The sequence below is a fragment of the Pteropus alecto genome, unplaced genomic scaffold (assembly GCF_000325575.1).
Source record: "Pteropus alecto unplaced genomic scaffold, ASM32557v1 scaffold109, whole genome shotgun sequence".
NCBI lineage: Eukaryota > Metazoa > Chordata > Mammalia > Chiroptera > Pteropodidae > Pteropus > Pteropus alecto.
This window is the reverse complement of record NW_006494608.1, coordinates 7097764-7124081: the sequence shown is the minus strand read 5'-3', so window position 1 is coordinate 7124081 and position 26318 is coordinate 7097764. Positions and strand designations below refer to the sequence as shown.

Genomic DNA, 26318 nt, shown 5'->3' with positions numbered 1-26318 from the left:
TCCTAAAAATTTTTAATTTTGGACTTTTTAGTGTATCCAGGGATAGGATAATCATAGTCTTACTTGTTCTTTTTGCATGAGATTTTAATCAAAAAAAAAAATTTTTTTTTTTACTAGAAACAGGAAAAGGATCAAAGAATACATATTTTAAATAGATGAGAAGAAGCCATTAGTGGATGACACAGAAAGGGCAGAGGCATCTAATACTTCTTTTTATGCTCCCAACACACACGTGCACACATGGGTATACACACACACACATGCACACACACAAAGGAAAAAAAGGGCTAGTTTCCAAGATTGGAGGAAACTAGGAACTAAGGGACTTGGTAAAGAACCTATGTATGTTCAATACAATGTGTTATTAGTATAACTAAAACATTTTGTTTGTGTAATGCTTTTGAAGTACTTGGCATTGATGATTCCATTTTTTCCTTACAACAGTGCATGTTATACATGGAACAGATTTTATTTCCATTTTGCAATGAAAAAATAAGCCATTAAATTCTAAACAGCAGGCATTGTTTTATATGGGTTTATATTCTCCGAGGCACCTTTATTGTAAAAATTATTCAATGTGAGTTTTAATAAATATTCGTTAATCAGTTGTACTTGTTAACCCCAGCCCTACCCTGCCAAGGACCTAAAAACTTTTTGGTTGCAACCAAATACAATTTTATCGTTATCCTACACACACACACACACACACACACACACACGCACACACACGCACACGCACACGCACGCACATATACACACCCAAAAAACTTTGGCAATGATACTTTACTAGGTGCAGTGGAAAATATCTACTAAAACATTTTCTATTATAATCAGTTCTCTGTTATTTAAAGTAAATTGTGTTAAGACCCAGAGTTTAAAAACAATTACAGGCTACCAAAGGGCTGGCAAACATTTTTGTAAAGGTCCAAATATTTTAGACTTTGTGAGCAACATTTGGTCTCTATCACTTCTTCTTTTAAAACAGCCCTTTGAACACATATTCCCTCTGGAAGTTGGAGTTGTACAAAACTGGTTATAAACCAAGGCCATAGTGTAGTGACCTCTGGTCAAAGAGGGAAAAAAATATCAAAATAGTGCCATTAGAAGGAAAAAAACAAACAAAAAAAAAACAAGCGAGCCTATCAATTTAATGTCTAGGTCTAAAAAAGTGCCAAAAAACTTGCGGAAAAACATCTAGGGTAATTTTAGCATAGTAAGGACTAGCTACTAGAAGACAAATCTTAATTTACTGTGACACAGCACAAGACCAGCTGGATCATTAATTCTTAAATTTTAGTATGCATCTCAAGGAAGTTTGATTCAGAAATGAATATTACTAGGTACCATTCTTGAGGAGCTTTTTTGAATAGGTTGGGGTGAAACATAGGACTTTTTTTTTTTTTTAAACAGACATGCCAGGTCATTCTGATATCCATAGTTACCTGGCCACACTTTGAGAAACATTGATCAACTGATAGTGATGATCTCTTTCTCATATTAACAGTTAAAAGAAAATAGCTGCACTTTATTGACATTCACTGTGTGCTAGGTACTAGCTCTTAATGCTTTAAATCATTATCCCAACTTTATAAGATGAGAAGGTCACTCGCCCAGTGTTTCACAGCTAGTGTGCTGCAAAACCAGGATCGGAACACATGTGGGCCTGGCTCCATCCTTGTGCTCTTACTGCCCAGCTTTTAACTCCAGAATGGAGTGGAGCCTAGCATCACTTGAGCATCGCTTTTACGTCAAGCTCTACCAGAATGTGTTTTATCTTTAAAACTCTGGAAAATAACTTCTCCAAGGTCACATATAAGGCTAGTAAGAAGTAGAGCCTTGTTTCTTACTCCCATCTCTCTGACCCAAGACCATCAGGGAGTTCTTCCTAAATGAAAATTGTAGTATGGGCTGACTCACAGGTCAGGTTTTTCTAGTTATTTTTCTAGTAATGGTGGTGAATCTGCATTGATTGGTTCATACCCATTCTCATGAATTCCTTTTGGACAAGTGCTGGCATTTATGAGAGATTGGCAAAAAGGCACGTTTTTGACCATGAAGCTGGTGGCCATTGACTCACATAGGAATCGAGCAAATGACATTGATGTCCTCATGTGGTGGTTGAACTAAATAAACCAGCCAGGGTCTGGTAGCATGGCCATTGATGGCACCAGGCTAAATAGTCAGATGGGTGAAAGTGGTCTTTACTCTTTCCTACTTTTCTAAAGGATCCCTTCTTCTGCTGACAGCTCTCCCATTCCTCTCCTATTTTCTTCTAATTTTATTGCTTCTAATTTCTGTTTTCAGTTTGCTGTCAATTCCGATTACAAGGGCAACCTTTAAGTGTTAGAATAACAATGGCATATGGTGATCCCCTTTTCCAGGAACTCTTAAAGTCCTGAAAGAAGCTATAATGAAGACTCTGCCTCCTTCTTCCCCATCCTGCAGAAAGTGAATAAAGCTTGACTTTGTCATTTCTGAAAGAGTAGTGTCCCCAGGCTTGGAATTTATTAGAAATTTACAGGGCAAAGTTTAAAGTTTACAGGCCAAAGAGTTGGATCAGTACCAACTGGAGTGGAATCTGTGGTAACTACAGGTTCCCCCCTCATCGGAAAATAGAGCATTTTTATGAAATCTTTTCTAAAGTAAAGAGGCAATTACAGTTGGCTTTTGAACAACAGGAAGTGAGGGGCAGGGAGAAGGAAGATTAGGGGCCCAACCCCTGTGAAGCTGAAAAACCTCATAACTCTGACTCTTCAAAAACTTAACTATTGATAACCTACTGTTGACTGGAAGCCTTACTGATAACATGAACAGTGAAATTAACATAAATGTTATATGCATATGTACTACATTATATGTAAATATATACCTATTCTTACAGTAAAGTAAGCTAGGGAAAAAGTATTAAGAAAATTATAAGGAAGAGAAAATACACTTATAGTATTTATTGAAAATCTCCATGTATAAGTGGGACTGTGCAGTTCAAACCTGTGTTCAAGTGTCAACTGTACCATTAATTTAGATAGAAAAAATTTCGAACCCCAAAAGCCCTACCAAATCATACCAAATAACACATAAAACCAAAAATAACACTAACATATAGTAAAAGCAGTGCTACTCTTGCTGCTTGGGGTATGCACTTCCTCTACAAGCTTGCTGCAAAAAAAAATGCTGAACAGTATTTTCGCTTTTTGCCATTTTTTGCAAAAGTGAAAATCCTTTTCAGATTTCTTTTCATTAGCAAAAATAGATATGTACTAATATAGGTCTTTCATAAAAGTGAAGTGGCGAAACATGAACTTTTGAAAAGTGGGGAATACCCATAAAGGTTTTATATTGGTATTACTGTGAGATCTTGTGTTGCTCAATAATTTCTTCAGTGAAATTACCGAAATTATAAAAATGAAATAAATAAAATTCCAAATTACCCTGATAAATTGACAAGTGGCCAGAACAAAATAAATTATGTATTGATTATGAAGAGCAATCAACCTGGGAGAAAAATAAACTAATATAAAATATGGAAGAACTAATTTTCTCTGTTGTGGAAGAAGAAGATCTAGAATTCAGAGTGGATACACAGCCAAAAATATAGAAGCATACCTAATAAGGAAGCATATCAAAGGTATATAAATTGAAATTTACCATATAAAATTATGACTTAATCCTCTTAACTCTGACATATATTAAATCTTTGTTGGAGAATCTTATTTACCTTTTTGACTTTTTATAATTTACAGAGAGTATGGAGAATTTACCAGAGATCCTTAAAATCATGCAAAATACTTGAACGTTAGAGCTCCTAGTGATGGTGGTTGTGGTGGTGGGAGACTAAGAAAAAATTATTTATCATGAAAATTAGTTGAAAGAGAGTTGGGAAGAATATTCATGTGTCTAACAAAGTTTTCTTAGAGGATTATGAGCAAATATTTGTCTTAGATACAGAATTAGAAGAACTAGGCTTCATTGTAACCTGAAAAATAAAAGTCAGAAATTCATCTGTTGAAATGGTTTATGTGGTCTTCCTAAAATGAGATGGCACAGCAGTAAGGGCCATAGAGAGAGCGACTTTCCAAGAATCTGCTGTGAAAATATTCTTAACTATGCTCATACTGGGAGTAAAAAGTATGTTTACCTATTGAGTTCTTGGCCTAACTGATAATGGTAAGTTATAGAGAGTAATCATAGCTTCAAAGAATTGTTGCTTTCGCGGATTGATTAGGCTCACTTTTGTGTGCCTTTATTTAAGAACTTGCTCTCTCTATGGTGACTAGAGATTATTATGAGACGAAACAGCCAATTTTTAGGTCTTGTCTCCCACTGCATGTAGCTATCAACATATGACCTAAAGAAATTTATTTTAGTGGTTGCAACTAACTGAAAGTTAAAATATCTTTTAATATGTCATCAACTCCTTAAATACATTTAATTGGTTTGAAAAATATTCATGAAAGTGAGGTGTTTTTTATTTTTTGGATTTACTTTAAATTCATACAACATTTATTTTCTTTATGTATGAAGTGCTGTGCTAGGCATGTTGATATATTAATAGTACCCTCATCATAAAGTTGTTACAAAGATAAATGGATTAATATTTGTAAGGCCCCTAGAACTACACAGCAAGCAGTCCTGTTTCATCTCATTACATGTTTGATTACATGTTAAACGAATGTCTCATTAATGTGAAATCTTACAGAAATTTTTCTTGCAGAATAGCTATTTTATCGTATTTGGTGGAAGTGAATCTAGCATTTGCACTATTTAGAAAGATGAAGTATGAAATGAGCTGTGAAGTTATGTTAAGTAGTAATAAACCATATCCTTTCAACTCATAATTTGTAGCTAAGAGCCCAGGATTTTGTAATTAATGAGACGATGGTTTTCGGCTATTAGAAGTGTGCTTTTAAATCCTCCTGAAATGGATTGCATCATTTATGACAAATGGCTAAAGTATTGAAGCCATTATTTTAGCATAAAACAATAACATTAGAGAAGATTTAAAAATGGTAATTGTGATTTTTCAAAGTAGAATGGGTAAGAACATTGTAAATTTTGATAGTAGTATTAAGTGGATTGCTTTAGGGTTTGAAATTGAGACATCAAAGGACTTAAAATAGTGTATTTTCTCAAATGATTATCTGTCTGTTTTAGGCTTTGGGAAAAAGGGAGGGAGGTAAAGGGAGAAGGACAAAGAGGGAGGGAGACAGGAGAGAGGAGTGAAATCAGTTGGGACTTGTGAAGGGTTCTTTGAGTGACTTAAACTTTGTCTGAAGAGGGGGCATAAAATAAAAAAACCTAAACATAATTTAAGCCTTGGATACTTTCATTGGTCTACCTATCTTAAAAATCCAACTGTTCAGCCATTATTTAATATAAAATAGTTACAAGCTTTCCATTTGAGGTTGCACATAAAATGATGTAAGGTGTCTGGGCGGAGGGAGTAAATAATTCATGGTTATTTATTGTTGCAAATCTTATTCCGTGGATTCCAGTAAATTTCCAGCTGTCAAGATTTTGTTCATAGCTGTGTCAAAAAACAAATGTGTTTCTTTTTTAACTGTGTGAATACTGACAGAGCTTCAAATTGGTCAATGAGTATATTCGTAACCCATTAAGAAAGTCATTTAATGAGAATAGTAGCAATAGATAGGGCATGTAGGGCTGTTGGAGGGTGAGGAATTCAGTGAAGGCGATGGAGTGACTGCAGGGTCTACCTTAGTAGTGCCTAGAATCACATGCCCAGAAAGGGGCTGAGACCTGGGATGGCTTAGAAGGAGAGTGAATGTGTGAAAGTGAGAAAGTAGGATACTATACTCATTCATTTGCTTCAGAAATTTTTACTGAGGGCCAACTCCTATTTTTTTTTTTTTTAAGAAAAAATGATTCTCTTAAGTTTTCTATCTCTACACTTAAGAAGCAGTCCTTTTCACAGAGACTGTCTCATCGATAGTATATATAATCTATTTCATTTAACAGATGGAGCAGCTGAGAACCAGAAAAGTTCCAAGTTTATTCGGTTTAGTCTTGTTCACAGAACTATCACTTACATTTTGTGTGCTATTTATATTAACTTACATATTATGAATTCTTTCTTCCATCAAGGTGATAGATAAGGTTTAAAAGGTTAGGCTAAAAAGAAGTGCTTTTGCCTTCAGAAATACCAGTTTCTTTTTGCTCTTTGATTTTTTTCCATAGCAGTGAAATCTCATATTAGACTTTTTTGTGTCAACTTAGAAGAGACAGTTGAAAAGAAAAAAGTGCAGTGATTTTTCAGAGTTAGATGTATTATTATCATGTTCTTGGTCTTATTCTTAGAGTCCTTCCACTCTTACCCATACTATTAAGAGTGGTTAGGATAGTCACGAAACCCATATAAAAACCTCACTATGATGCCAATCATTATCTTTATTTTATGGGAGTGAATTTTGTGTTTCAGATATTCAAAATGACTCAAACTGTTCCATTATGTAAGTATTTTGTGGAAAGAATTTGAGCTAAAATTTGTAGGTCATGGCTTACATGAAAACAAAACAATCTAAAAAAATCAGAAATATAAACACAGTTGGTGTAACATTTATAAATGTTTCAGTAATAGGTTCTGCCATGTGTAGCTTAATATGTTTGGAAACAAAAAAAAAATCATTCCAGTTGCTGCTGTTTAAAAATGTTTCTGTATTTTTTTTAAAAAACAAAAAGTCAAAATATAAACACATGTTCCACATAAAAGTGAAGCCAAGAAGATATACTGTATAAAGTTATTCCGGTATCTGTTTGGCTAGGGACAGACATTGTTTAATTTACATTAGTTGTTCCAAGACGAAATAGTTCATGGGAGCGATATTGAGGGGATTTTTTTGGATTTAAAAAAGAGGAGGAAAAAAGCTTCCATTTGTTTAAATACATTTTAGTTAGACCCCTAAAGCATCATTCCAAAAGGTTACGCCACATTAAAACACGACTCAGCTGTTTCATTTCAGTTACTATAGAAAGCTACTGTTTTTAAATGATGTTCTTTTTATTTAATAATTGTTAACATTTTGGCTGCTTAAGAACCAGACACTGAAAAAGGATATTTGTATGTATCAGTTAGCCCCTGCTAAAGTAAATGGTGCAGTCAGGATTTGAACCTGACAATCTAAGTTCAGAGCCCATCTCCTTAACCATGATGAATAGACTTTGTTTTCAGTAACTCTTGTAATAGTAACATGGTTGAAAAGAACCACATATCAAAAAGTAAGCTATGTACTTTTTCCTCAAAATTTCCAGTCTAGCCAAGCATTGATTTTTCCCTTTTTCAGTTTGTTTTCTGTTTATTCCACCCAAATTAGCGCTTCATATACTTTAGAAATTCAATAAAAAATTTATTTTTAGAAATGAACACCTCATATACCGAGCTGTTTAATTCTCAAAACTTTTAAAATTACCTTCATTAGCAAAATATATTTGAATATGCATTCTTAATATCTTTATAAATTTTATACATATACGAATAAATTAATTTGTTATGTATATGATAAAGCTTCCACAATGTAAATTTGAAAATAAGTAGTAAAAAGTAATTGTTAAGTTCTACTTTTTCCTACACCCCAAAGGTTTGCCTTGTACTCTGCCTTGGGGTGCATGAACCCCTTTGGAGACCATAACTCTAAACAAATCAACACAACTTGATACTCTATTACTTTACATTATAAAGGACCTGCAGGTAGGCAGAGTTCTAGTGTGTGTGTGTGTGTGTGTGTGTGTGTGTGTGTGTATGTGTCTTTTTAAGTAGATATTCATTAGATAAGTTGTTTGATTCAGAAATTTAGCAGAATAAAGAGGAAAATTCTAAAGGAAATAAAATCTTATTAAACTTATTTCTGTCTGCACCTTGAAATGCAGCCTTGTTTGTAGAGTACCAATTTTCTTGGTGGAAATTTCGAGGATGTGACAAAGAGAATCATATATTATAGACAGTTAATTAAGAATCACTAAATCACAGAAATGCCAATCAGAATTAGAAAATCTAAGTTTAAAATAGTTTAAAAGAGATGCAGTTTCATAGAGTATCTAGAGCTGACAACTGGTTAGGAGGGAGACTTCACTCCTTTTTTGTAATTTTTGAAAAAAATGTTTATCATATTCTTGTATTACTTATTAAATAGGTTTTAACTGTAAAAGGGCATGTAGGAAAGGCAGTTTTTTTGGTAAATATCCATTAAGTTGCCAATAAAACAATCTATAGAGGCACATGGCAAGGCTCTTTGATGTAGCCAAATATTCTTGCATACGTTATTCTCTCGGTCCTGAGTACCCAGTTCTCTTTCCTTAACTTCCTTCCAAATCCCACTCTTTCTCAAGGGCTGGCTTACATTGCATCCACTAAAAATCTTTGCAAGATCCTCTGATTAACATTAATGGTATCAGTATGGCATATGGCAGGATGAATATGTCCTACATCAGAGTAAGCTTTGCAGATGCCAGGTGTCCCAGCCTTAGGCAGGCAGGAACATGTAAGAATATGCTCTCTCCTTCTTAAGCTTTCCTGCATGTACTGCACTTTGCCCACAGTAGGTGCTCAAATATACTTTAACCTCAGTTGGATACTAAATGTCTAATTTATAGTAAATGTCTATACATACATATTTCTAAAGTGATTGAAACCCTCTTAGACATGTAAAATCTTAAAAGTCTCCTAATATTCCTTTACATTAGTGCATTTTTAAATGTTTGCATGAACCGTGAAAGCCTCAGCCTAACTTCAGTTACCCATATTTTGACTTCATTGTATTAAAAATGAGGCTGTGTTATATTTTAGCCTGATTTGATCACTCTGCAAAATGCAGAGAACACAGGAACACAGGCTTGTCTTGCTGGTAAGGATTTCATATTCTAATTGAGGAGACATTCTGACTCACCTGAACTTCCCACATGTCACTGCTTCTACTTATATGAACCCCATGCCAAATCCAAAACTTGTCTGTTGCCCTGAACCTGCTTTGTCTTTTTTTCTCTTTGTGCCTTTCCTCATCATTCCTACTACCCTGAGGGCAGGCTGCCTTCCTCCCTTTATTGTGTGAATTTTACCCACCCCTCATGGCTCACTTGCCTTTGGGAGTCCTAGCTCCAGCACAGACCTCCCCTCTCTTTAAGGTTCAGATTGACACATCTGCCTGCTTACCAGCCACCACTGCTTGCATGTTCTTCAGGTACCACCAAATAATTTTGTCTTACACTGAATGTGTTATCTTCTCCCTCACTTATTATTCTTTCCTATTTATTCATGTCATTGTTTTTCCTCCACTCATTTGATAAACATAGTCTATAAAGCCCCTTTCCTCTGCCTCATACTTCTTAAACCTGGTAGTTTATGGAAAACAAATGAACATTGCTTTTAGTTGCTAAAATTTTAAGAATAGTGACATGAAAAATTAGAAACAATGGAAACTTAAAAAAAAATGACTTCACTTTGGCTTGGACTCTGAGTTTGAATCCTGACTGTCATTTATAACGTTTGGAACCTTGAACAAGTTACTTTACCATCTTGCCTCATCTGTGAAATGAGACTAACGATAGTTTCTACCACAGAGGGTTGTTGTAAGATTCAAATGAGTTAACAGTGTCTGTAAAGAAAAGAAGGAAGAGAGAGGAGGAAGGGGGGAGTTAAAAAAAGAGTAAGCAAGTTTTAGACGTCAGTGAGATTGTGACAGTTTTTAAAAATGAAGTTTGATTGGAAATATAGGAAACTAGAAGTTACTTTCAAGGCAGTGTAGTAACCTACTTTTTAAAAAAGTTTTTAATGAAAAATACGAAAGTCTTTAGATTTTTTAGCTGTTTCAAACTTTTAAAAAACTCATGTTCTTTTAAATCTCAGGCCCTCCTTTAATTCCAGTTGACTTAAAAAAAAGTTTAAAAAAAGCAGTGAGATAAAAATCTTTGCTTTGTTTTCACAGCATCCCCCCCTTAAGAATCAGTGTTTAAATGATAGAATAAATAAATTCGTGTATGCAAAATCTTCAAGTTTATGATTTTATTTAACAAATCACTTTAAAACAACTTAGAAAAAAGTAAGATTATTGAAAACAGCCACTTTATATAAATGAGGCAGATGTTTATAGTAAAAACATTACTATGTGTCTGAAATATAAATTAATTGGAAAAAAGTAGTTGCATTAAATTGACAGCTTGTTGCCATTTCCTCAGGTCATAATATTTATGAGAGTTAGCTCAGAGTAGGACAAATTTATACCTAAATTTTACATTAGAATGTGGTTTTATTCCCCAAATCCATAATTCTGTATTTGCTTCACTACAATTTGCTATCGTAGTAGATTTTTAGAAGAAAAAAAAAGATAGTCGTTTTGGATAACTTTGTTTTTACGTGAAGTTGTTACAGGTCTTTTGACTTTTTATTGGTCTGTCTGTCATTAACATCAATTTACCAACTTAGCAATAATAGAACTTTTGATTCATAATAATTTCTTAAAATAATTCCCTTATAATTCCTTAAAAAGAACCTTAAGGTATTTTAGTGTTTGAATTTTGGAATTCATTTGTATAAAGGATATTTTGTAAAAAACGTTTTAGGAGAACATTTAACATTGAAAGAGTACAAAGTTTCAGTTAATGCAAGATGACTGAGTTCTGGAGATCTGATATACAGCATGGAAATGCTAATTACCAATACTGTATTGTATACTTGCAGTTTCCTAAGAGGACTGATCTTAAATCTTGACACACACACTGGTAACTATGTAGAGGTGATGAATAAGTTATTTAGCTTGATCGTGGTGGTCTTTTCACATATATGCATATGTCAAAACATTAAGTTGTACACCTTAAATATGTACAATTTTTTTATGTCAAAGATAATAGTTAAAAAAATGTAAACTAATCTGATTAGGCTGATGATGATAGTGTTAGAGCATACCGAGAGATTTTTATTTGCCTAAACCAAGGAGAGCAGAACATTTTCTCTCTCTCTCTTTTAAATTATGAGATATTTTCAATATACAGAAAGGAACAGAGACTAAATAAAGAACACTCACATAAACCATCCCCTAGCGCTTAACAAATTTTAACATTTTAACACTTGAGTTCTTTTCCTTTTAAGAAAATGTCACATTTGTAGTAGGAGGCCCCTTGTGTACCCATCTCTTATGCAGTCTCTTAAATTCCTTCTTATAACCACCACTATGATAAATTTGGTGTTTGTATTTCATATGCATGTTTTTGTACTATAACTACATGGATGTTTATCCATAGATGAGAAATAGTGCTTTTTTGCATATTCTCAAAGTTTGTATAAATCATGCCACTTATTAAAGTTTCATTACATGTTTCCATCTTTCAATTTGTTTTTGAGAACAGTGTTTGAGATGATGTTACATTGATTCCTGTAGCTCTCAGTTTACTTATTTTAAACTGCTTTGTGGTATTTTAAACTGTTTTGTGTATAAATAGACACTATCCATTCTTTGATAAATATTTTTATTTTTTCCAATTTGTTGTTGTTACAGTGCTGTAGTAAACATAGTGTATGTGTGTTTGTATGTGTTATGCAAATGTACTAGAGTGTTTAAGGTGGTTTTCAAAGTGTAACCTGGGACTGCTGGAGGACCATTCTCTCATTCCTAGATCTTTCTAGGGAGTCTGTTGGGTGAAAATAATAATAATAGTAATAATAATAATACTCTTTGCCTTTTTCTCCCTTTTCATTTTCTCATAAGTAAGTAGTGGAGTCATTCTTCTTACTAAATTTTGTTTGTTTTGGAAAATGTAGTTATGTTTTATAAAAATATGTTACCTATGATAACATAATTTTTCCTGTCGGTTGTTTTAAAGGAAATATTTTTAAATTTATCGATTTTAATATCTAATGCAATAAACATCTATGGATATAACCTGTATAAGCAAATAATTTTTAATAGTGTAAAGAAGTTTTGAGACCACAAAGTTTGAGGACTGCTGTTCTAGAATATGTACTAAGCATGGAGAGGCTGGTTGTAGGGGATGCACAGCTTTAACTGCACCTTATACTGCCATATTTCCTCTGCAAAGCTGTTACACCACTTTATACTCTTGGCAGCAGCATAAGGGTTCCTGGTTTTCTGCATTCAAGCTAACATTTGATGTCAAATTTTAACAAGCTTTGTCGGTAGGGTGGATTTTAGATGGACTCTCATTGTGAACTGGATTTGCTCTTACCTGATTATCAGTGACACTTAGCATCTTTTTATGTTCATTGACTATATTTGTAGTTTATCTTCTGTGAAAAATATTTTTCTTACTGTTTGCTACTTTTCCTATCTGGCTGATTGTGTTTTTCTTACTAATTTGTAAAAGAATTTCTTTTCGTTCCCTTTCTCCTCCCCCTCCCCTGCCCCCTTCCTCCCTTTCTTTCTTTTTAAATATTCTGGTTACTAATCCTTTGTTGGTAATATGCATTAAAAAAAATCTTCTCCCAGTCTGAAGCTTGTCTTTTCATTTTGTTTTTGGTAACTTTGGTTGAACAGAATTTCTTAATTTTAATGTAGCCTAACATTGTTTCTTTCCTTTACACTTAGCTTTTTGTGTCTTTTTTAAGGAGTCCATCTTTACCCCAAATTAAAAAGATAATCTCTTTATTTTCTTGTAAAAATTAAGGTCTTGAGTTTCAGACTCAAGATTTTTGTGTATGATGTAGTATGAGGTTTTTTTTTAATTATAACTAAGATTTTTTTCTATTCCATATTCTAATTTGTCATTACTGAGAATATATAAAAGGAACTGTTAAAACTCAATAATAAAAATCCCCTAATCAAACTTAGTAAAAAACTTGAACAGTTCAATAAAGAAGACATAAGAATGGCCTGTTATCTTGGTTGTAGGTCCTTGCTTTTCATCACTTTAAATATTTCACACCAACCCCTTCTGGCCTACAAAATTTCTGTTGTGAAATCAACTGACAGTCTTATAGGAGCTCCCTTGTAGGTAACTAATTGCTTTTTTCTCTTGCTGCTTTTAAGATTCTCTCTTTGTCTTTAATCTTTGGCATTTTAATTATTATGTGTCTTGGTGTGGGCCTCTTTGGCTTCATCTTATTTAGGACTCTCTCACTTCCTAGGCTTGTATTTCTATTTCCTTCACCAGATCTGAATGGATAAAGAAGAGGCAGGACATAAATTCAGTAGAATATTACTCAGTCATAAAAAAGAACAAAATCTCGCCATCTGCAAAACATACCTAGAAGGTATTGTGCTGAGTAGAGTAAGTCAGCCATCTGCAAAAACAGACCTAGAAGGTATTGTGCTGAGTAGAGTAAGTCAGACAGAGAGAGACAAATGCCATATGATTTCACTTACCTGTGGAATCTAAAGAATGAAATAAACAAAACAGAAAAACTCATAGATAGGTTGCCAAATGGGAGGGGGTTTGAGGAGTGGGTAAAAATGGGAAAGAATTAAGAGGTACAAATTGGTAGTTACAAAACGGTAATGGGGATCTAAAGTATAGCATAAGGAATATGGTCAATAATATTGTAATAATATGGTGTCAGATGGGTACTAGATTTATTGGTATGATTGCTTCCTAAGTTATATAAATGTCTAATCACTATATTGTACACCTGAAACTAATATGTACCAATTGTAATTAAAAAATAAAAAAAAAATTATTTAAATAAAGAATGGCTAATAGGCCCATGAGATGGTGCTCAGTAATTTTAGTTGTCAAGAAAAGGAAAATTAAAACCACAAGAGATGCCTTTAAACACTCTTAAGAATGGCTGAAATAAGACATACTTTATGTTGGCAAAGATGCGGAGCAATTGCAACTCTTATGTATTGCCTGTGAGAGTATAAAATGGTGCAAACACTTAGGAAAACTATGGATTTTTATAAAGTTAAACATTCACCTACCTATGACCCAGCAATTCTACTCTAGTCATTTATTCAATAGAAATTCATATTTTCACAAAAAGATTGTATACAAATATTTACAGAAGCTTTATTCAAAATAGTCCAAACTGGAAACAACCCAGATGTTCACCAGCAGGGGAATGGATAAACGAATTGTGATTTATTCATAAAATGGGATACTACTCAGTAGTGAAAAAGAACAAATTACTGATACTCACAATAGCAAGAATGAGCCACACATTTATATTAAATTCAAAGATAAGGCAAAACTAAACTGGAGGTAGAGATCCTACTGGTAGTTTCCTATGGGACAGTGGGAATTGACTGTAAAGGGGCTCATGGAAACTTTCTAGGGTGTTGGAACTGTTTTATATTCTGACTGGAGTGTTGGTTACATAGATGTATGTGTTTTCCAAAACTCATTGAATTGTACATTTCATTGTATGCCAGTTTCACCTTGATTAAAAAAAAAGAACATGGATGCCCTTGAAATCCTCTTTTCCACATTTTAATTGAAAAGTGCTATTGCTTTCTACACTGAATATCTTGTGAAATTTTCTATTATTTTTGTTGGACACTAACATCTGGGTTAAATTTGCTTAATTATGGGGCATAAATGGGATTGCTTTTTGCTACTGTACAAAAAGCCAAAGGCTAGTCAGGCTCTACTGTTTTTAATTCTATTTTATGTTTTCAGCCAGTACTGTATTTTGATTTATTGGTTTCACAAATTTTATACTTGTATAAATATCACATTTGTCCAAATAATCTTTAGGTGTCAGGGAGCACCACTGTTACATTAATTTTTCATTATCACCATTCATTCAGCATTGTTGAACCTAATATATGTTATATCAAGCAGTGTTCTAGGCTCTGGGGATACAGTAGCGAAGCAGACAGACAAGGAAGGACCCTGCCTTTAGGAGCTTATAGTCTAGTATGGGAGGAAACACAATAAACGTAATATGCTAGATATCTTTAGATAGCACTGATCGCTCTGAAGAAAATAAGACAGGATGATGTGATTGAGAGGAACTGGAGGGGGCTACTTTAAACTGGGTGTTCAGAGAAAGGCTTCCTGAGGAGGGGACATTAACTGAGATGGAATAGCAGGAACATCCTCACCCTGAAGATATGGGGAAGGATTAGACTACAGGAGGATTTCTATAACCATATTTTTATGATCAAGCCAACCTTTATCACGTCCCCTGATTGTTTTCTCAGATGGTCTTTATTTGAAAGCCCCTATATTTTCCTTAATTATCCTTTTGTGGGTCTGTTTTGGTGTGACTTTATGGATATGTGACAATTTGAACTCTTTAAGGTTTTGACTTTCCTGGTATTCTTAGTAATTTATATTGTTCACTCTTAGAATCCATAAATCTACCCTTAGCATGTACTTGACCACATAGGTTTAGAAGGGACAGTATTAGCATATGCAGAAGCAGAGATTGGATTTATGTATTTTTAACAATAACCTTCCTACGTTCCACTGCTCTTCTGAGTCCACATTGTAAAATCCTAAAAGTATTTGAGAACCTTTCTCTTGACATTGTTATTGCACCAACCCTATGTGTGGTTTTTTAAATTTAGCTACCTGAGGACTGTTCTTAGCTGAAACTATATTTTTCTCTCTGTTCCTAAGAGGGCATTTTTGATAAAGTTCTCATGAATTAAAAAGCAGAAAATTCAGTTCATTCATAAGCAAAAGGAAGTAGCAGTGGTTTTCTCCTATTTTTTTTTAATTAGCACAGTATTTTAAAATATCAGTTATATTTTGAGGAGTTGGTTTTTGAATAGAAAGAACAAAAATGTGCATCTTTTTAGTGGTCTTTAAAACTGGCACTTTTTAAAAACTGAAGTGTCTATATTTTATTTCATTCTGCCCTATGTCTAGCCATGCTTCATATGTCTAAGAGGGTTGGACACTTGATTGCATGCTGTATAATCAAAAAGAAAAGGAAAAAAGAAAATTGGTCCCCCAAATGCCTGCCTCTCAAACAGTTCCCATGGCTCATCATTATTGTCTCCCTAGAACCAAGACTGGGAGGCTTTGGAGAGAAAACCCTCTGACAGTGGTCTGATCCTAGTACCCCAGGGGTACCATGTATCCGGAAACAAATTCAAGGGCTTGCAGGACAGTGGTAACTAAAGTATCTATGAGTAATGCTCATAAAAGTGGTCAAAGCTCATTGTCTTTTAACAAAAATATAGAAAATGAGGGGTCCTTTTCAATGTCATGAATTAAACATGTATTAAAAAGTTTGAAAATCTTGTCAGGTTAATTAGCAAAGTATTTCAGATTTTGTTTGTTTGCTTTTCTGTTATTGATCTTTTAAAAAAGTTAATTCTTCCTTGGTTCAAGGGTGAGCCTTATTTCACTAATATTTGAAGCATAGGCATAAGAGAAATTAATTTATTCTGAGCTAATTATATACTCCATCAAAAATAGCTAACATGGTTCAATTTACATAATTTTTAGTATCTTTTATTTAGACAGTTAACAGATCCAAAAACTGTTTATTGCTGGAAAACATAACTAATAGGAGGATAGGGATGCTCATTATTCCACGGACTCCAAGATTACTGTGTACATGTAATCTATATGAACACTTTTCTGCAAAAGCCCTATGTAACGTGGCTTCAGTATAGATAAGGCATGTGTGTGTGTGTAATGATCATGGATCACAACTCTGGGCTCTTATTTCTTTAACTTGGAACTTCTCTCCCAGCATTTGCTCAGAGGTACAAACTATGTGTACCACTATCACCCAGCTTAAGTTCTTGAAGACCTCATTCGTTCATGCTTTTAGCTGACTGCTTTTGTTGTTATAGAATTTATTAAGTTTTTAGTCTTCTACAGAATTTCTCTTTTACCTAAATTTTTCAGTTAGGTAGCTGCTTGCATTGTATAAGCCCTCACCGTCATCAAATTTGAAAATATAGCTAGCCTTGGTCAAGGGCAGGGACTGTTCGGGGCAGGGACTTGGTTATATTTCCAGTGCTCAGAATCTACATTGAAAAAAGCAGTAAAATAAGTGGGACAAGGAATTTGCCCTGTGTACTGATTCATGCTAGTTTATTGATTACTAGCTTTTTGATTCATGCTGCAGGTATTTACTCAGGCCTCTTCTCCACCTGGCACTGCTTAGGCTTTGGGCATAAAGAGGTGGGGAAGATAAGGTCCTGCTGGCATCAGTGGAATCACAGGTGTGGGAGGCTGTAGGAATAGAGAAGCTCATTCAGTTTTACCTCAAGTAATGGAGATTTTTCTTGTAAGGATACTCCAGGATAAAAGAAGGCTTGAATCAGTTACACTTGTGATGGACTAGACCAATCTAGTGGAATATGGTTTGGGAGCTGAGGGAGTCTCTGGTTAGACAGTGTGAAGATGTTCATAGGAACATGGGACTCCGAGTATTCCACTGGAATGGCACTTAGGAGAAAGTCAACACTATTTAAATATTTTTGCATTTTTCCTTGAGGATTCACTAAGATCTCATATCTCTTAAAAATATTAGTTTAGTATAGTCTTAAATTATATTTCATGTTCCTCCAGGCAGATAATACATTTGCTATTTTTTTCTTCTATATATTCCTAGTTTCTAGTATTTGTGTGTGTGGATGTGTATAAATACCCTCACAGAATATTCATACAATAGGAAAATCTAAAGGTAGAAACCAAGAGTCTGAGAAAACTTAATTTGACTTGTCATATTTTAAAACATCTGTTAACTTCTTTTGAACTGGTACTGCTGTGTAGTTGTATATTTCAAAAGTGGTAATATTAAAACTGGTTACAGTAGCTTACAATAAATAAACATCAGTCTTACATTTGAATAGGAATTTATAGTTTACAGGCACTTCAAAAATGTTTCTTTATTTTCTTCACAAACCACCCCTGAAAGGAGGGCAGGTTTTTCTTTTCTTATTTTATAAGTTGAGAATTTAAGTCGGAGTGACGTGATTCATTCGGGGTTTCACAGACAACATCAGGGCCAGTAGAGGAGCCTAAACCTTCTGATTCCAGTAGGTGTCTGACCCTCTGCCCCAGCCCTCAATAGTAGGGACTGTCCGCAGTGCCCTTCCTCCTGCTCCCTGCCCTGCACTCAGGTTCCTGAGAGAGAGAACACCAAGTATACCCTGACCAGGGTGTACATTACTTTTATTTCGAGCAAGGTTTCTACCCTGAATCCCAGTCGTCTTCTCCATTTTAGTAGCTAGATTTAAAAATCTAGAAAAATTGTGAAAGTTACTGTTAGCTTGCCAAAATTCTGTGCAGGAAATGCATGGTTATTCCTTGCAAGTGGATGTGGAGGGATATGGATATGAAGGATTGGATTTTTGGTAATGGTTGTCAAAACCCAGTGTTTTCGTTGGCTGCTGCATACCACTTGCCTGGTGCACCCATCTTCTTAACTGCCTGACCCCGTGCCCCATTAACTATTAGAAAATGGAAATCATAGTCATTTAACCTGTCTACCACAATTTAAAAATTGATGTAATTTCTAGCAAAAATATAAAGAAGAAATAAAGGAAAGTATAGTAAATAAAATGTATTTAATATTGTATCACTATGTACAAAAGAAGACATAATGTAGTTAGATTCTCCCACTCACATGTGAAATCACTAGAAATGTGAAAGCTCCAAGTGTAGTCTGGTCAAGTATAATGTACTGACAATTCAGATACCCCAAGCGGCATTCCAGGAGTGATGTGAGTTTTTGAAATGATGAACATCTATTAGTAAAATTCCAAACAAACAAAATACAAAAAAAAAAAAAAAAGTCAAAATTTCTTTGGTTTATGTTGTAGTTGTGGAAAATTTGATGTATATTAAAACTGTATAAAATCATGTTTGTGTAAAACAGCATTAGGATCTATTTTCAGATGGTTATAAACTGACCTTTTTGCCAACATGAATGTCCAGTGGGATATTTAAAAGTAGTGCAGGACAAAAATTATGGGATTCAGGACAGTTCTTTGTTGTACTCTTCCACATGTCAAGAGTCCCCAACCCCCAGGCCGTGGACCGGTACTGGTCCATTGCTCGTTAGTAACTGGCCACGTAGCAGGTAGTGGGTGAGCAGGGGAAGCTTCATCTGTATTTGCAGCCTATTTGCAGCCAATCCCCAGCGCTAGCACACTGCCTGAGCTCCATCTCAGATCATCAGGCGTGAGATTCTCATAGGAGCACTGTGGCTCTCTGGTGCCAAAAAGGTTGGGGACCACTGATTTATGTTGTCTACCAAATACCAAGGATGTTCTCCGAATTATTGTGACAATTGAAAAATTGCCCCACAAACTTAGACTACACCTTCTAGATGGCAGTGTCACTTGTGTTGAAAATCTCTGCCTTCAGAAAGACATGGAAGACTCAGGGCCCTCAGGCCCCGGGGAGAACAAAGACTTCCCCAAGTTTCAACCAGAAGCTGGTAGTGCTGTGTTGTCATTGTCTAGAGAGGCAGGAGGAGATTGTTTCTACTTTGTTTTTTTCCCCCAAGGCCGAGATAATGCTTTTTGCCTTCATCTTGAGGTTATCAGCTTGCACTATCTGTCCTGCATTCCTGTGGTTGAAGCTTTTTGCATCCTCTCTGTTTCTTGTCCTTGTAGCTTTCTGGGGAGGCTTTCTTTAGACTAGGTTTGGAAGATGTGAAAAACAGGTTTGAAAGGATCCAAGAAAACTGATGGAAGTTTTTTTTTTTTCTTTTATGTGTTAAATATACATAACATACAATTTACCCAATGAAAAATTTTTGTATTAGTAATTTATGACTTTGCAAATATACAGCTAAATTATTTCGGTATATAAATTATGAGAATTTTCTCTCTTAATTTGGAAGATATAATTTTGCTGTAAACAGTAGTATTTTGATAATGGGGTTTGTGAATTCACAAAGTTAATCTTTAATAACAATGGAAATCAATATGGAGGGAAATATTTACCTATTGTATGATTTCAGAAATCAGTATATTTGCTTTCTCTTCTTTCTGAGGCAGCATTTTGGTGCTAGCTGTGCCTAGTTTCAAATTTCAGCTTTTGCCACAGGTGGCTGTGTGATCTAAAGCAAACTAATCAATATCTCTGAGCCTTACTATAAAATGTTCTCATCGGTAATATGGCACTGCTGATATTTAATTTTAATAGCATGGTTACAAGGATTAATGTAAAACATCTGACACAGTTTTCGTCTAGTACTTATTCCTGTGCATCCATATTTTTCATGCAGTACCATAGCGCTGATAAAAATTGTGGCTTCTTTTTTTACTTGACCTAGTTCAGTACTGTAAATAATTTTTATAATTACTGTTTTAAAAATATTGAAGTATTGGGAAGCATTGTAGTAGTATGACATTGTGCCACTAAAACATACAGTGTAGTACATGATGTTTTTTTCTGTGAGTAATATGAACCACAAATTTAACTGCTGCTCGCAAGAAATAAGTTTTTTAAAAACCTCACTTCTTGAAGTAACTGTAAGCAAAGCCAAGAAGCACCAGCAGAGTTGAGTTAAATCCAAAGAGTGGGCCCATGGTGAATTTACCAGCTGTGTGATGAACTACACGCCAGCCTGAAATCACAGCCTTCAATATACAGATTTGCAAGTCATGGACCTTTGAATTACAAAAACATTGTTAAAGCCACAAATCTTAAATCTAAGATTATCAAGGATATATTATCCTTCATGTAATGATGATTTCGGTACACATGAGCATTTTTAGTTTTGTTTTCTAATTTTTTTTATTGTAAAAGTGATGCTGCTGAAAAAATGGATGCATATATTGTGTTGTCTTTCTCTAGTGGTATTTCTTTAGGGTAAATCTCTAAAAGTAGAATTACCCTACTAAAAGGTAAACTTTTTATGGTACCTGATGTAATTGCCAAATTGTTAACAAAGATATATAGATGTATACTGCCTCCAATTAAGCTGGTTCCGCTGTCTAACTAGGGATTATTTTCATGTGTTTGTGATATTTCCTCTTGATAATTTATTCACTCACTTTCTTCATTTAACTTATGGGATCACTTAACAGTTTGGTTCTTTTCAGTGCTTTGGATAAATTAGATTTTTATCTAATATTATTGTTTTTTTCTTTTAGCTCCAGTAATAAACCGATTCACGAGGCGTGCCTCAGGTAAGTCTGACTGTATTATGGATTTTGCTTACTAACAGTGACTTTTTTTTAAATGAAAGCAGTATTAGACAAGAAGGTATGAAGAGAATAATTACTGTAATGATTTGTCAGTCACTTTCCCAAGTAATATGACCTCTGATATAATCAAGAACTAGGAAATAATTGGAAATATTTTCGAATTGGATGAACTTGAAATCACACTGTGTGCTGAGGCTAATGTACCTTTTCAAATGGAGACTCCCACCCCAATATTCATTCTTGTTCTTGATCCACTATTATGTGCATGGTTATCTGGTTGACTAGCCGAAGTTTAGAAGCAGTGATTTAGAAAGTTGGGTAAAGGACACTCTAGAAACAGTGATGGATGAGAGTTTTTAATAACAGCAAAACTTAAAATGCAGATACTGTAAGAACTTGTTTTCAGGGGGTCATTTAGAATTGGAGCAAATTGCTCTACATTTGTTAATGCCTCTGTGTTCATTGCTTTCTTAAAGATGCCACAGTAACTTAATGCATATTCACGGTGATAGATCTTAGCTTAAATTAGGTTCACCATACTGAGTGCTGTGTACAATGGTAGGGAAGTATAGGATACAGTCGAGAGCATTTCTATCCAAAATGGTTTAAGAAGAATGATTTTGGGCATTGAAATGGACAAACTATTATTTGGAAAATTTACCTTGGTGTAATACCTTCTTCTCTGAAGATAGAGGACAAATGAAGTGTTATTATGTTTGTTTTGAGGAAATTACTCTTTCTTTTTAAATGTAACTAGAATTTTTCATTGAAAAACATGAGATAAACATTTCAAACAGATCATCTTTGACATTTATATAATACAAATGACTAATTTATTTCATAAAATTACCTTATTTCCACCTATGCTATGTTATTAAAAGTGTTTTAAGATTGAGTTTTATTTTTAATTTATTGGCAGTTACTGATAAAATCTCCTCTTATTTTGTAGGCATATAAGGAAAAAGACAGGGATTAGAAAATATGCTATACTGGGATGGTACCTACTTTGCCCTCCAGAGCTTTTTGTAATCTCAAGGCACATTTATTTTAAATCTTAAAGAGTAGATTGTAATAACTTTTGTAGAATGAGAGATTATGTTTATGTCAGTAAGTCATCAGACTTTATTCCAAAGGAGAGCGATCAAGTATGATCATCGTCTAGTATAGTATGTAGTCTTTTATGAGCAGTGGTGGAAACAAAAGAGGAGCAATAAGGGAGAATCATTAGTGCAATATCTTGTCTTTCTGGTTTAAAATTCTTTCCATGGAAACATAGTTAGGAGTCTTAGAGTAAATAATCTCCTTTCCTTCCTTAAACCATATGACGTGAAATTTATTTCTGGGCAAGTTTCATTAGTATTTGTTGTACAATATATATATCATCAATTGATGGGTCAGGCTTCAGTAGATTACTTTTGAAACACCATTATTTTAGTCCCCTGCCACTAGTAAATCTGTGAGCAACGTATCTCAGCAAGACTTGGCTGAAAACGTAGATAAGATGGAATGCCAGCAAAGAAATAAACATTCAAGTCAAATGTTGTATTTATTCCTAGAATGACAGGCCATAGGAAATGTCAGTGAAAACCACAGGAAGCAATTTGATTTAAAGAAAAATAATAAGGTAATATCAAGTTCAATAGTTGTGTTATATATAGCAATAAGCCTTAAAAGGAGTAAAAGTTGTTACCCTAATAATAGCACATGCTGAACACAGTTATGACAATTAATCTTAACGTTCATTATTGGAAGGAAAAGAGAACTAATTTATAGAGTACCCCTATGGGTCAGGCATTAAGCATTTTATATAGCTAGGAATATATATATATATTTTTAAAACTTATTACGGGCTTCCTGTTTTGGAAGATTATTCTTTTTGGTAGAAAAATGGAAATATACCATTTATTGTTGTAATTATTAAAAATAAAAATAATTATTAAAAATAAGCTATAGTGGTAGATGTAGCAGCTCAGTAAAATTTTGAAGAGCAAAACTTTAAGCAAACCACAATATTATTTCTTCATTGTTCATTACTGTACTATATGGGAAAGACTCTAGGATGCGAAGTTATCCAAACAAGTTCAAACCACTCATTTACTTTGTGAATTTGTATGTACGTTATTTACCTCTAGTTTTACATTCCTATTTTCCTTTTCTTTCAGTTTGGGATCATAACTGCTATATTTAGACTTGTGATAGTTAAGTTAGATGGTTTTTATAAAGCAATGTGTAGGCTTTCAAAAATGTTCGTGGTCAGCCTTCTTCTCTTGAACATAGTTTGAAACAAAACAAAACAATAAAAATCTCTGCTCTGTGCCTTAGATGTTGTAAAAAAGCCTTAGAGAGTCATAACTATTTGATACTCATAGTTTAGTATGGGCATCTCTTCTATTGTTTGCATGTTACAATTTCTTAAAAGATTATAATGGTGTTCCTCTGTGGGGTTTTTTGGTTTTTTTTTTTTACTGAATTGGAAAAAAAAAAAAGTCCCAAAACGTTTCATTAATCTTGAAACAGTGCCTTGCCCCATGAGATCAGACCTTTCTCTGAATTATTTTAACCCCAGGATTTTATTTTGAAAAAAGTCAAGTTTATAGAAAAGTTTGAAGAATAATTCAGTGAACACCTTTATCTAGATTTCCCAATTGTTAATATTTTGCCACATTTGCACACTCTTTTTCTTCCTTCTTTACACATGCACGTACACATCCTTTTGTTTTTTTTTTTCATTGAACCTTTTAGGAATCCTAGATATTTCATGTGTGTCTCCTAAGAACAAGGACATTCTTCTATATAACACTCAATAAATTTAACTTTGATACAATGCTGTTATCTAATATACAGTCTAGAATCCGATTTCCTCAGTTTTCTTGATGTGTTCTTTCTCCTTTTTTTTTTTTTTTTAATTTGGGCTCATTCAAGGATTTTATATTGCATTTAATTGTCATGACTCTGATGTCTTGCCTTTCATAAACTGACTCCCTGAAATTTTTGAAATCTGTTGTTTTAGAATTCTGAAGGTTATCCCTAACAATGAAACAGTTTCCTGTATCGCCTGTTATGAGTTCTTCGATTGTACGGGTACATCCACCATCTGGTCACTGTGCCCCATCGATGTCCACGAAATCTTTGCGTTGATACTTGGTATTGTTTCCATGGACTACTGTTAAGCATTACTTTTTCAAATACATAATTATTTCTTATAATAGAAGTGAAAACCAAACTCTAAATTATGAATTTGTTAATTTTCTTGTGTAGATAATTAGCCACTCTTCAATTTTTTTAGCCATAACATGAGCATTGAACTTTATAGTATATTTTGAGCAGAGCTAAAATTTTATCCTAAACTAGCATTTAGAATAATTCAGAGGTGAAGTAAGTCTTTAAATCTCACATACCCACTGTGTAAAATGACATATTAAAAACTCAGTGAAATCACCCCAAACTGAAGATGACTAGTCCCCAAGAAAGTAGTGAAATAGCAGAAGTTCAGATCTTACCTTGAATCCAGTTCAGGGAACATATGCTCCCTTTTGTTTTGTTTGGAAATATTTTGTAGCTGTGGTATTCGTTGTTTTTCCTTTAAAGTTATTTAACCCCCCAATGTTTTATTTCCAGAGGTCATTCTAATATTGTTGAACTAATTTGCTAGTATGAATATATTTACATTTACATTTTGTTTTTGAAATGAGCATTTTGTAAGCTCAGTTCAGGCTTGGTAATCACCAACGCTGGATAATAATGTATACCTGTTAGTGTACTATGCTAATTAATTTACTAATTCATTCAGCAAACATTTACTGAGTGCCTACTGTGTGCCAGATACAGTGTTAGGGATACAAGAAAAGTCAGATACTGTCCTTGTGAAGTTCATAGTCTAGCAGGGAAGCTGGCTATGACTCAGTATGATAACTACCACAATATCCACAAAGGGAAAGGGAGAAAATGTATAGTTTTCCAGGGTGTGGCTCATAGATAGGGTGCCATTTGAGTTGGTCTTTAAATTAAGCCTTGTAACATGGGTTTGAACAAGAAAATAAGAGGCGCATTTGTGTCTTATCACTAATAACTGGCCATTTTTATTATAAAAAAGTCCTTTTTTATAGTATGCTCCTCTGTACTTTGCCTCTGCCATTAAGCTCCTGTGGCTTGGAGTAAGCAGATGCCAATGGCTATGGCCAGCAGAGGCTTAAGGCCTGGAATTATTTCTGCCTTTAAGTTAACATTCCTTCAAAATGTGTGTCTCTTTTACCAAGGGAGGTGGTCTGAGCTCTGGATTCACATAGACGTGGACTGCATTAATGGCTCTAGTATACACATGCCCGCTGGTTGAGAGAGAGAAAAAGAGAGAGAGGCGGGCAGCGGGGAAGGAGCGAGGGAGAGAGAGAGACAGAGAGACAGAGAGACAGAAGGATTGAGACAGACCTTAGTCACCTTTCTAATACTCAATGTCTCTAGTTAGAAATGCGGATAATACTTATCTCGCAAGATTGTTGTAGTGAAACAGTAGATACTCCATGAAAAACACTTAACAGTATTTTCTCCATTTTGGTTTCACAATATCAGCCTGTTGTCCAAATGTGTCTCCTGAATAGGCAGGTGCTTTCAGAAGCCTGCACAGGATACAGAGGTGAACAGAAGTAGCTTGTAGACTGCAAAGCTTGACAAGGAAAATTCACTAGAAAGATGACGCCCAGGGTGAGGCTGAAACCAAGAGCCAGACAGTTTACCTGAGGCAATAGGATGAAACCAGAGGTGCCAGCAGTGGGCAAGGGAGGTGAGAAGAGAGGGTGGAGAGTGGACCTAGAGAAATTCTCTGAGATCCCAATGCATAGTCCCTGGGATTCTTTATCCAGCTTCTCCCTTAGGTGGGGTGGAAGTGGCTTCCACCACTCCGTGCACCTGTTATCTCTCTTGCCCAGGCTGAAATTAAAACGGATTCTACTCTGTGAATTGTTATAAATAAAAACAAGTGAACAGAGCAGAAGCTGCTCCCACCTCGTCTCCAGCCTCTCCTCTCCTCACTCTAGCAGTGCTCATTTACTGCTGCTACTTGAGCATACTGTGCTCTTGCAGGCCTTAGCTTGCTGTGGGAATTAGAGCCCAGTGGAATCTGTGGGAAGTGTTAAATCTGGTTCTTTTCTCTTAGGCCCAGGAATGCTGAAAAATTGTTATCTCTTGAACTTAACTACATTTTCTCCAAAGTTCTCTTTGAGCCCTTCAGGGAAGAGAGAAAGGAATGCAATAGTAAAAACATGGTTAACAGTTCAGGGCAGGGCAGGGCAG

General features: G+C 34.6%; 1 protein-coding gene across 1 annotated transcript in view; it reads left to right on the top strand.

Annotated features, from left to right (window-relative positions):
• The window catches only part of PRKAR2B (protein kinase cAMP-dependent type II regulatory subunit beta), an 86377-nt gene that overhangs the window by 1606 nt on the left and 58453 nt on the right, over positions 1 to 26318 (top strand). Inside the window, exon 2 of the mRNA XM_006925366.3 lies at positions 20979 to 21014. Within this exon, the coding sequence (XP_006925428.1) occupies positions 20979 to 21014 (36 nt within the window). The remainder of the gene's footprint in view (positions 1 to 20978; positions 21015 to 26318) is intronic.